The sequence below is a fragment of the Macrotis lagotis genome, chromosome 2, assembly GCF_037893015.1.
Source record: "Macrotis lagotis isolate mMagLag1 chromosome 2, bilby.v1.9.chrom.fasta, whole genome shotgun sequence".
NCBI classification, from domain to species: Eukaryota; Metazoa; Chordata; class Mammalia; order Peramelemorphia; family Peramelidae; genus Macrotis; species Macrotis lagotis.
The window spans coordinates 332,406,237-332,418,709 of record NC_133659.1 but is presented as its reverse complement, the minus strand read 5'-3'; the positions used below and the strand labels follow the sequence as shown (position 1 = coordinate 332,418,709).

At 35.1% G+C, this 12,473-nt stretch overlaps 1 protein-coding gene across 1 annotated transcript in view; it reads left to right on the top strand.

Annotated features, from left to right (window-relative positions):
* The window catches only part of LOC141512274 (ENTH domain-containing protein 1-like), a 53,470-nt gene extending 41,583 nt beyond the window's left edge, over window positions 1–11,887 (top strand). The window contains exons 4-5 of the mRNA XM_074221081.1: window positions 9,929–10,051; window positions 11,879–11,887. Of these exons, the coding sequence (XP_074077182.1) occupies window positions 9,929–10,051; window positions 11,879–11,887 (132 nt within the window). The remainder of the gene's footprint in view (window positions 1–9,928; window positions 10,052–11,878) is intronic.
* Window positions 11,888–12,473: the final 586 nt, after the last annotated feature.

Below are 12,473 nucleotides of genomic sequence, written 5' to 3'. Positions count from 1 at the left end.
CCCATCTCTCAGCAGATAACCATGATTCATACTTTACTGAAAAAATTATGACCATTCAACTTTTTAGCTCCTTTATTCAATTTCTTTACTCCAAACCCATCTACAACTTCATCTATCTATTCCTCAACTCATCCAGTCTGGCCAAGACCAATCCTTCTGTTTGTGTCCATGATCCCATCCCTCTCCAGGAATTTATCTTGTCAATATCCCCCTTCCATGCTCTCTCTCCCCCTTAATAATCTCTTCCTTTTATCTTGCTCCTTTTCATTGCCTACAGTATTTAGATTCTTGGAAAACCTTGAAAAATGCTGACATTGCCATACCTTCAAGTTTTTTCTCTTTTCTCTATTTTATTGAAGAACTAGAAAGACATTTATATTCGTTGCCTCTACTGACTCACCCATTCCTCATATTTTGATCTTTTGTAGGGGCATCTGTCCCACCATTTTATAGAAACAGTTCTCTTAAAGATTTCAATTAATTCTCTTTTTTAATGTTATGCTTTTTTAACTTTAAAATTGATCTTAAAACATAATTTTCTTTTTTAAATTTTGAGTTCCAAAATCTCTCCCTCCTATCCCCTCACCTACCTGTTGAGAAGGCAAACAATATCATACTTGTGAAATCATGCAAATCATGCGGAATTATACTTGTGAAATCATGCAAAACATTTACATATTAGTCCTATTGCAAAAAGGAAGAAAAACAAAAAAGTGAAAAAAGTTAAATTTTAATTTTCTCTCAAAAGTTCCTCAATTCTCTTTCTGAAGGAGTGCATTTTTTCACCTTGAGTCCTTTCAGATTATTTTAGATCATTGTCTTCTTGAGAACAGCCAAATCTTTCACAGTTGATCATCATCTCACCATTGTGATTACTGTGCAGAATGATTTTCCAGTTCACTAGCTCCTTTACTTTTAGATTTTCATATTCCAAGTAGTCCACTTCTTTCATGTAGAACCCACTACATCCTGTGTGATCCTCAGTGTTACTCAACAATATTTGAACTATTTCTAGGTGCACTAATTTTGCTGGGCAGTAGCTTTTCCTGTTTAGTTAAGAATACATAACTTTGAGTTGTATATGATATGTTTCTTTTTCTAATTTTTTATAGTATGATTTTAATAATAAGGTCACATATCCATTTACAATATATTGTTGAATATGGTGAAAGTATTGTTCTAATCCTAATTTTTGGTATATTGTTTTCTAGTTTTCCCAGCAGTTTTTGTCTAGGAAATACATATTTTCCATTTTATCAGAGTGGGTTATTGAGTTCTGTTGTTTTTGAATCTCCCTTGTATAATTTGTTCTATTGATCTCCTTTTTTTTTAACCAATACCAGATAATCTTGATGCTTTATAAGTTAGAGAACTTACTTCTCTTCACATTTTCTTTGATATCTTAGATGTTTGTTGTTCAAAAGAATTTTGTTGAATTCTGTAAACTATCCCCATAATAATTTGATTGATATAGCATTAAAACTGAAAATTAATTTTTTGTAGTAATTGTCATTTTAATTATATTGGCATGGCCCAGCCATGAGCACTGAATATTCCTCCAGGTATTTAAGTTGTTTTTAAGGACAGCACTTGTAACATCTTTTGTTGCTTGAGTAGGTTTGATTCCCAGATATTTTATGCATTTTTAAAATTATTTGAAAAGGGATTTCTCTTTCTATTATTTTTTTTGTGTTTTGATTTTATTATATACAAATGCTGTTGATTTTTGAGGATTTATTTTGTAACCTTCAGCTTTACTCCAATAGTTGTCCAGTATTTTTGCCAATTCCCAAGGATTTTCCAAGTAAACCATGCAAAGTTTTATCTCCTCTTTACCTATCTCTATAACTATGATTTCTTTATTTTTTATTATCTTATTGTTATTGCTAACATTTCCAGAACTAATTCAAATAATAGTGTCAATGTCATTTCCATATTTTTTAGAAAAAATTCTAGTGTATTCCCATTATATGGGATACTTGCTTTTGGTTCTATATAGTTGCTTTTTATGATATTAAAAAAGACCTTCTATGGTTATACTTTGTAGGTTTTTAGCATAAAAGAGTATCATACTTTTTCTCTATCTATTGAGATGATTAGGTAGTTTTAGCTATTGTGGTTTTGAAAATGATTAATTATGTTATAATTATTTTCCTAATGTTGAATTATCTTTTAATCCCTGTTTATTATTGTTATAATAAAATATTTTTTACCATATTTGTTGGAAAATTTTCTAGTATATTCTAATTATATGTGATTATATTTGATGCTTGCTTTGGTTTATATATGTATATATATATGTATATATATATATACATATATACATATATATATATATATATAGGCTTTTATGTTTTTAAAAAAGCTCTCTTTGACAGGATTTTGTTTAAAACTTTTGAACCAACATTCATTAATATATTGGCCTATAGTTATATTTCCCTAGTTTAGGTATTAGGACTATATTTGTCTCATAAAAGTGATTTGATAGGATATATTCTTTTTCAATTTTTCAGAATAATTTGTGAAATAGGGGTACTAACTGTTTTCTTAAAGTTGATACAATTATCCAGGGAATCCATCAGGACTAGGAGTTTTTCCTTTGGTAATTCTTTTATAGCTATCTATTTCCTTTTCTGAGATTGAATTTTTAAAGATTTTTTCTATTAGTTTAGGTATTTTATATTTTTAGGGTATTCTGATATTTATTTTATGTTCTCAGTTTTGTTAACCTATATGATGTCTTAGGATGATTCATTTTATTCTGGTTTTGCTGTGATTTCACCTAATTTATTTGCAGTTTTACTGATTTGATTTTTTGTTCTCATGTATAAATCAGATTAGCAAAAAGTTTATCAATTTTATTGTTTTCAAAGAACCAGTGTTTAGTTTTATTTATCATTTTCATTTTATTCCCTTTCCAATTTTGAATATTTCCTCTTATGTGCTATTTTAGGTATGTTTATTTTTTGGCATGCTAATTTTAAAAAAATGCATATTCAGCTCATTAATTCTCTTTTTATATTTTGTTAGTGTATGTTTGTAAGGATATGATTTGTCCTCTGAATACTACTTTATCTGCATCCAAAAATTTGGTATGTTTTTCATCATTATCATTTTCTTTTACATGGTTATTAACGGTTTCTATGATATGTTCTTTTACCTACTCTTTCATTGTTAAGTCTTTACTGGTTCTGTATCTTTTGTTTGTGATCCCTAAACCAATGATTATTTTTATTTGTTATGATCCATACAGGATGTATTAACTGCCTTTTCACAGTTGTTTGTAATGTCTCTGAGCCCTAGACTCAGTTTTTGTAAAGGTTTTTGTAAAAGTTCCATGTGCTGCTGAGAAATGTATATGTTCTTTTGTGGTTCCCTTTAGAAGATACCATAAGGACAGTCAAGGACAGAACCAAGAGCGCAGAGAGAAGCCAGGAACTTCCTTAAGTTCCCCTTAGAAATGACATTAATCAAGCCTCTAAAAGCCAGGAACTTCCTTAAGTTCCCCTTAGAGATGACATTAATCAAGCCTCTAAATGGATTCTGGAGACCACAGAATCCACAAAAGAACAAAGTGGAGCAATTTCCAGCAAGGCCTATCTTGGGTGAAGTAGAAGTGCAGCCAGGAGCCTTGAACTGAAGTCAGTGAACAGGCAGGGTATGGAGGGGACCAGCTGGAGATTCCTCAGCTGTTAACAAGGGACTATAGAAAGTTTCTTTGGAGACAAAGACAGGCAAAACACCATCTCAGAAGAGGATGGCAGGAAAAATACTACATGAGAAGCTGTAGAGGAGAAAATGAACTGAGCTTTGGTCCAAAAAGACAACTTGGAAGAGCCCCAAAAGAATTTTTAAAACCAAGTAGAAAAATTGGGGAAAGAAATGCAAGAGAAATTCAACATCTTGCAAAAGGAAGCACAAAAATTAACTGAAGAAAATACATCCTTTAAAATACAGTTAGGAAAATGGAAAAGGTAACAGTGCCTTTAAAAGAGAATTGACCAAATGGAAAAGGAAATGCAAAAGGTAACTAAAGAAAATAATTCCTTGAGGAATAGAACTAGGCAAATGGAGATTAATGACTCTATGAAATGTAAGAATTAGTCAAGCAGGGGGCAGCTAGGTGACGCAGTGTATAGAGCACTGGTCCTGGAGTCAGGAGTACCTGAGTTCAAATCCGGCCTTAGACACTTAATAATTATCTAGCTGGGGGGCGGCTAGGTGGTGCAGTGAATAGAGCACCGGCCCTGGAGTCAGAAGTACCTGAGTTCAAATCCGGTCTCAGACACTTAATAATTACCTAGCTGTGTGGCCTTGGGCAGGCCACTTAACCCCATTGCCTTGCAAAAAAACTAAAAAACAAACAAAAAAAGAATTAGTAAAGAAAAATCAAAACTGAAAAATAGAAGAAAATTTAACATATCTCTTTGGAAAAATAATTAACTTGGAATATAGATACAGGAGAGATAATTTAAGAATTATTGGTCTATCTGAAAGCCATGATCAAAAAAAAAAAAAGAAACTGGACGTCTTTTAAGAAATCATCAAGGAAAACTGCTCTGATATCCTAGAACCAGAGGGTAAAATCATCATTGAAAGAATACATCGATCATCTCCTGAAAGGGATTTCAAAATGAAAATGCCACAGAATATTGTAGCCAAATTTCAGAATTATCAGATTAAAGGAGGAAATCCTGTAGGCAGCCAGAAAAAAGCAATTCAAATACCAAGGAGTCACATTCAGTTTGATGCAGAACTTGTCAACTTCAATATTAAAGGATTGAAGGGCCTGGAATATGCAAAGGAGCTTGATTTGCAACCAAGAATCAACTACCCAGCAGCACTGAGCACACTTTTTCAGGGATAAAATAGACCTTTGATGAAATTGGTGACTTTCAAATTTTTCTGATGACAAAACTAGAGCTAAACAGAAAATTTGATCTTCAAACATGAGACTCAAGAGATACATAAAAAGGGAAACAGGGAAAGAAAAATTATGTTACTCAATAAGATTAAGCAGGTTACATCCCTAAAGGGGAGGAAGATAATCATCACTAGACATAACTTGATTTTGATGGGATGATTTTTTTGATGATTGATAGATATTTATTTTGAATTTTACAATTTCCCCCCCCCCCAAATCTTGCTTCCTTTGCCCCATCCCCCACAGAAGGCAGTCTGATAGTCTTTACATTATTTTCATCCTATACATTGATCAAAATTGAATATGTTGAGAGAAAAATCAAATCCTTAGGAAAAATAAAAGATAAGATATAACAAAATTAATTAATATATATGTTTTTTTTTAAAAAATAAAGGTAATAGTCTTTGATCTTTGTTTAAATTCCACAATTCTTTCACTGGATGCAGATGGTATTCTCCATCACAGATACCCTAAAATTGTCCCTGATTATTGCACTGATGAAATAAGCAAGTCCATTAATAGTGATCATCAACTCCATGTTGCAGTTATGGTGTACAATGTTCTTTTGGTTCTGCTCATCTCACTCAGCATCTGTTTGTGCTTTCCAGACTTCTCTGAATTTGATGGGATGATTTTTTTTAAAATTAAGACATTTTAAAAAAAAGAGATTGTACTGGAATGGGAGGAAGGGGGAGGCAGAATGAGGTAAATTACATCGCATGAAGAGGTACAAAGGACCTATTACAGTAGAAGGAAGGGGCTGAGAATTGCTAGAAGATCCCTTAAGATTTAACTAGCTTCTCCAACAATTCCATATTTCTCCCTCAGCCCCTTTTAAAAATATTTCTTTTAGACTTATCCTAAATTGAGAGAGGGATATTGAAGTCTCCTATCACTATTGTGTTACTATCAATGTAGAGCAGTTATAGAGCACTGGTCTTGGAGTCAGGAGGAGCACAGTTCAAATTTGGCCTCAGATAGCTATTACTCTTTGTGAGACCCCAGGAAAGTCACTTAACCCTGATTGCCTTGCAGCCAGAGCCATCTCCAGTGGTTCTGATATATCTGGCCACTGGATTCATATGACCAGAGGAGAAAGTGAGGTTGGTGACTTAGCACAACACCCCCTAACTCAAATCCAATTCACATACTTGTCATGGCATCACCTCCCTGATGTCATGGTCTTTGAGAATGAAGGACAAACATTATTATCTATGTCTTTGTAGCTTAGATAATATTTCCATTATAAATTTGGATGCTAAGGCATTTGGAGTATATGTTTATTAATTTATTACTGATATTGGTTTGTTGTCTATGGTTACTTTCAGCAAAATATAGTTTCCTTATTTATCCTTTTTATTTTTTTAATGTTGGTTTTTGCTTTGTCAGCATGATTGCAATTCATAGTTCTTTTTTATTTACTTGATGTGTGGTAAATTTTTTTCTATCCCTTAAATTTAATTTTATTTATGTCTCTTTTTAAATATGTAAGTATAAGTCCTTATAAGTAACAGATAGTAGGGTATTGTTTTCTTATCCAATCTGTCACTCTTTTTTGGTTTTATTGGATTGTTTAATCCATTCCCATTTAAAGATATAACTATATTTTTCTCCATCTGTCTCTAAAATTTTTTCCCCAAGTTTTAATTTTTCTCCTCTTATTCTGAAAACACAGTGTTATGTTACTCCAGCTACTTTAATTTAATCTTTTTTAAGGTTTCCCTGTTCCCCTGGATCTCTTCCCATCATGATCCCTCCTATTCATTTTCCTTTAAGGTTTTGTTTATCAGTTCTTTTTTTTCCTCTTCTGCTTTGATCTGGTTAGATACTTCTCCTTTTTCCTCTCAGTTGGTCAGGTAGAATCCTCTTCTCTTCCTCTATAAACTATTTCTGTTCATTCATTTTTGAAATTTCATTTTTCCTACTTCCAGAAAGGATTCTTTTCATTCATTTCATTTTTCTATCCTTTCTTTCTTTGATTCATGACCCCTATAATTATCTAGTTCCTTTATATTCTCTATATCCTCATGTAATAAAACTTCCAAAGTATTCATCCATTCTGGACTCTCCTTTTGGATAGTTTGTGCCCTGACCTTGTAGAGATTGCCATATGGATTTACCTTTTCCAATATGTCTCATACTCAGAAAAAGGGAATGTTGTTTGTGTCAGAGATGACATGACCCCATAGTAGAGCTCCTCCCCAACCATATTTTCAAGGATGCAGCCCACTACTGAGCTATACCATTTCTTGCTTTTATCTCCTCCTATTCCCCTCCTACCCCACCCCCACATTTGCCTCCTCTCTGGTTCTATACTTTCATACTCCCCCAGGTGCCAGTTGCTCCAAGGAATTCCAACTTTCCCTCTAAATATAAAGCACCAAATCTTTCAGGCCATACCAACACAAGATCCTATTTCCCTTCACAGACAAATCTTTTCACCCAGAGAAGCATTCACCAGTGGAACCCTCTCCTACCACCAAAGCAAGGCCTCATTTCTTTTCTCAAGTCTCCCCCCACCCTTTCTTGCTCATTCCACTGTAGGCTCTTTTCTTTCTGAGACCATAGGGTTCATCTTTCCCTCACTGAGAGTTCTAGATTTTACCCTGGCACATTATGTTCCTTTATTCCACTGCTCCTTCCCTTCCCCCTCCTTTCCTATACCCTCCCATGTTATAAAGTAGTTTCACAAAGTAAAAAAACAAAATGGTTCACCTAAATGCAGGGTGTCACCCAATTCTATTCATAATGTTCCAGACCCGCCTCTTCACTGATCCCTACATAAGCTCTTCTGTCTTCACCCCTGTCTCCTTGTGTCCATTTAGAAAGAAGTGTCATTGGTTTCTCTGCTATCACTCTGTTGCTCTTGTTGTTCTTGCCTGCTGCTTTTATTCACTCCATCATTTTTTATAATGTCAGGTGTTTGAGAAGCAAATAATCTCTTCTGTTCTGATTTTCTTTCTAAAAATGTTCCAAATGCCTCTTTATTATCGAACATTCATATTTTTTCATTTATGGTCAAGCTCAGATTTGCAGGATTGGTCTCCCCGGGCTACATCCTGAGCTCTTCAGAAGACATTATTCCATTACCTATTATATTTTCTATTGGTACTAATCTAGTGTTATTCAAATTCCCTTTCCTTCATATTTGAAGATCTTTCTTCTGATCACTTGTGTTAATTGATTCAGAATTGAATTATTAAATTTAACAATTATATGGCTTAGAGTATATGTAGCCTTGTTATTTTTCTGTTTTGAGGTTTTTTGGGGCTATTGCTGGAGGCAATTTGTAAATTCTTTTAGCTGATATCTCATATTCTTTGTTCAGAGATTCTGGGCAATTCTTTCTTTTATCTCTTGCCTATGATGTTAAGAATTTTTGTCCAGTCATGTTCTTTTGGAAGACATATGATCCTTAGGTTGTCTCTATGCATCCTGTCTTTGAAATCAGTATGCTTTACTTATATAATGAACATATTTTCTTTTAATATTCTTGTTTTTTGTTTCTTCTACATTGTCCTTCAGTTTTGCATATTTACATTCCCAAACTATCATTCTCTGTTTTATTTCTTTGGTAAGACTTCCTATAGCAAATTCAAGCTTTTCTGTTCTGCTCATTATTTTCATTGTACATAGTTATCAATTCAGATTTATAATTCTTATTTCCCTTTTAAACCACTCAGAACAGTATGTTGTGGTTCCATGATATCCTCACCTTCTATAGGGTTCTTGGTCTCATTGAGTGTTAGATCATTTTCCTTTATAGAATTTATTCATAGTATATAGTAAATAGAGCTTATAATATTTACTTGTAGATGCCTGAACTTGTTCTTTCCAGCTGTTGTTAATGTTTTTCCTGTTGATTTATCTGCTTGTGTTAAAGGAGTATTTTCTTCCCTAACATCTTTGGTAATTTTAATCATCCCCACCTTCCCTCATTTTCCTCTATTTGCTTTCTGACTCTATCCCTTCTATTGGTGGATTCCTTGGACGCTAAATCTCAGGACATCTCAACATCTTCCCATACTGGGTTCAACATTCTAGGTCTTTATCCCAAGTGACTTTTGGAGGGTCAGAACTGATCCTAGCTAGATGCTATGTTCTTTCCCTTAGGCTTAGTGGAATGATTCATGATCTTCCCTGGTGCTTTGGGACTAGGCAGTTCAGGGCTATGCCCCACTAGCACTACTGAGTTGTGCCCCCCCCCCTTTCCTGAAGGACTGCCTTCTGTCATTCTATGACTATCTCTGCCCATGTAAAATTCTGTAGCCTGAGTTAGGGGTCTTCAGTGCAGAGGCAGGAGGGAAGGGGGATGGATTCTTGGGCCATAGGTGGATTTTGTAGCAAACCCTAAACTGTGAGTCATGGCCCTGCTGTTCTAAGGCAGCTTTGTTGCTCATAACACGAAAGGTAGAGGAGGGGTGCTGACTGAACCCAGGGGCAGTGATCATCAGTTTATGGGTTTTTTTTCCCCAACCTTTTAGATTCTGGGTGACCTAGACCACAGAGACAGCCAAAGTTGCTTTATTTTGGGTGCACATATTCTATTTTGGTTTGACAAATCGTGAGGATTAAAGAAATTGCTTAGTCCCCCATTTTGTTGTTTCTGTGACCCAAAAGTCTAAATACTTAAAGTGATTTGAATTGAAATTGCAGCAAAGAAATCTTTCTAAACTGGTTTTCCTGAAGGAATTTTAAGAGTAACCAAGGATAGGGATCTGAATTCTGAATGATTCACAGGCCACACTGTGGTCTAGGAATGTATTAGCGAGCCACATATGTACAACATTACTAAATTTATAAATCATTACAATCTAAATTGAGTTCTTCACTTTAAACTTTCACCCTTTTAAAATATGTTCACTATTTTTTTCCTTCCTGCTTCACTTGGGTGGACAGTTAAATTGTATCATTGACAAACACACCAAAATGTTCTTATCCCTCTTGAGGGGCTAGACATAACTCTTGGTTGCTTAACTAATGTGCTCCTTTGTTTTCTCTAAGGACCTGATGGTATTTTTTGAAGAAGAACCAAAGCAATGTTTACTACCAGCACCTTCCATGATCCCTCCAACTTCACTGGTGACCAAAGAGTGTAAAGGATATTGCCTTTGGGATTCAGGTACAGTAACCTTAGCAGTAGAATGCATTAGCTTGGGATCTTTGTATTTTGGATAATTCCTTTGTGAAAGGAAAGGTGATTCTTTTTTTTTTTTCATTTATTTGTATTAAAGATATTATTTGAGTTTTACAATTTTCCCCCAATCTTACTTCCCTCTCCCCACCCCACCCCCACTGAAAGCAATCTGTCGGTTTTTACTTTGTTTCCATGTTGTACATTGATCCAAACTGAGTGTGATGAGAGAGAAATCATATCCTTAAGGAAGAGACAAAAATTCTAAGAAAAAACAAGATCCGACAATAAGATATCTGGGTTTTTTTCTAAATTAAAGGGAATAGTCCTTGAACTTTGTTCAAACTCCATGGCTCTTTATCTTGATACAGATGGCACTCTCCTTTGCAGACAGCCCAAAATTGTTCCCGATTGTTGCACTGATGGAATGAGCGAGTCCTTCAAGGTTGAACATCACCCCCATGTTGCTGTTAGGGTGTACGGTGTTTTTCTGGTTCTGCTCATCTCACTCAGCATCAGTTGATGCAAATCCCTCCAGGCTTCCCTGAAATACTGTCCCTCCTGGTTTCTAATAGAAAATAGTGTTCCATGACATATGTATACAATAGTTTGCTAAGCCATTCCCCAATTGAAGGACATTTACTTGATTTCCAATTCTTTGCCACCACAAACAGGGCTGCTATAAATATTTTTGTACAAGTGATGTTTTTACCCTTTTTCATGATCTCTTCAGGGTATAGACCCAGTAGTGGTATTGTTGGATTAAAGGGTATGCTCATTTTTGTCACCCTTTGGGCGTAGTTCCAAATTTCTCTGCAGAAAGGTCGGATGAGTTCACAGCTCCAACAGTATAATAATGTCCCAGATTTCCCACAACCCTTCCAACAATGATCATTATTCTTTCTGGTCATATTGGCCAGTCTGAGAGGTGTGCGGTGGTACCTCAGAGAAGTTTTAATTTGCATTTCTCTTATAATTAATGATTTAGAGCAATTTTTCATATGGCTATGGATTGCTTTGATCTCCTCATCTGTAAATTGCCTTTGCATATCCTTTGACCATTTGTCAATTGGGGAACGGCTTTTTGTTTTAAAAATATGACTCAGTTCTCTGTATATTTTAGAAATGAGTCCTTTGTCAGAATCATTAGTTGTAAAGATTTTTTCCCAATTTACTACATTTCTTTTGATCTTGGTTACAGTGGTTTTATCTGTGCAAAAGCTTTTTAATTTAATGTGTTCGAAATCCTCTAGTTGGTTTTTGGTGATGTTCTCCTACTCTTCCTTAGTCATAAACTGCTCCCCGGAAAGGTGATTCTTAATTATTTGTAAGAAACAGGGATAGGGTAGGCAAATTAAAACCATGTGAAAGACATTGACTTCAAAATTCTCACTATTGAAGAAGAGTTATATTAACTCCTGGAAAAAAACCTGAAGACTGATTTTAGTTCCTCCTTCTCTTCCTTTAATTAATCACCTTTTCATGAAGCTCCAAACCAAATAATGAAGTGACCCAAAGGCAAGACATTGAAAAACATTCAGGAACCAGTCTCCCAATTGGTTTTTATCCAAGAATAACCCTAGTTACGATTACAGTATGAAATTCCAGAAAGATGGCCCCTGACCATCTCAGTGAGACTTGACTTCTTGGCAGCTTTTTAATTTCCATTTTGTCAGTTCCCCAGTCCCTCTTCCAACCTTTCCCTTGCTCACCTCTCCAGGGTCATTTCCTTCCTACCACTGATCAATCTAGAAGACTTCCTGCATTAGGCTTGGTCCCTCTGCTTCAGGCCCAAGAACCCATCTCTTTTGTTCCTCCAGTTCCATTGATAGCTCTGACCTCTTTGTTTAATTCTCACTTATTCTCCAAAGCCAATCTATCATCAAGTCCTCTTCCTTCCTGTTCCCATGGTTCCTTGCCAGAGCCTAGGCCACTTGCACTTCACATCTTGATTATTACAATAGTCTTTTTCCCTTTTTTTCAATTGATATTTAACCTTGTTTTTCCAATTACATTTTTTTTTAGGTTTTTGCAAGGCAAATGGGGTTAAGTGGCTTGCCCAAGGCCACACAGCTAGGTAATTATTAAGTGTCTGAGACCGGATTTGAACCCAGGTACTCCTGACTCCAAGGCCGGTGCTTTATCCACTATGCCACCTAGCTGCCCCTTTCCAATTACATCTTATGAAAGTTTTTCAACATTTGTCCACATACATATGCCTATTTTTAAGTTATATCATTTCCTTCCATCCTCCCTTCCCACCCCACTCCCCTCAGCGAATAGTCAGGTAAATACTTTACACACAGTTGTGTTTAACAGATTAGTCATTTTCTCTAGGAGGAATGAGGATCAAGGGAAAGAAAGAAAAACACGAGATAGGAAAGAATTACAGAAGAGAAATTTTTAAAAAGTGAA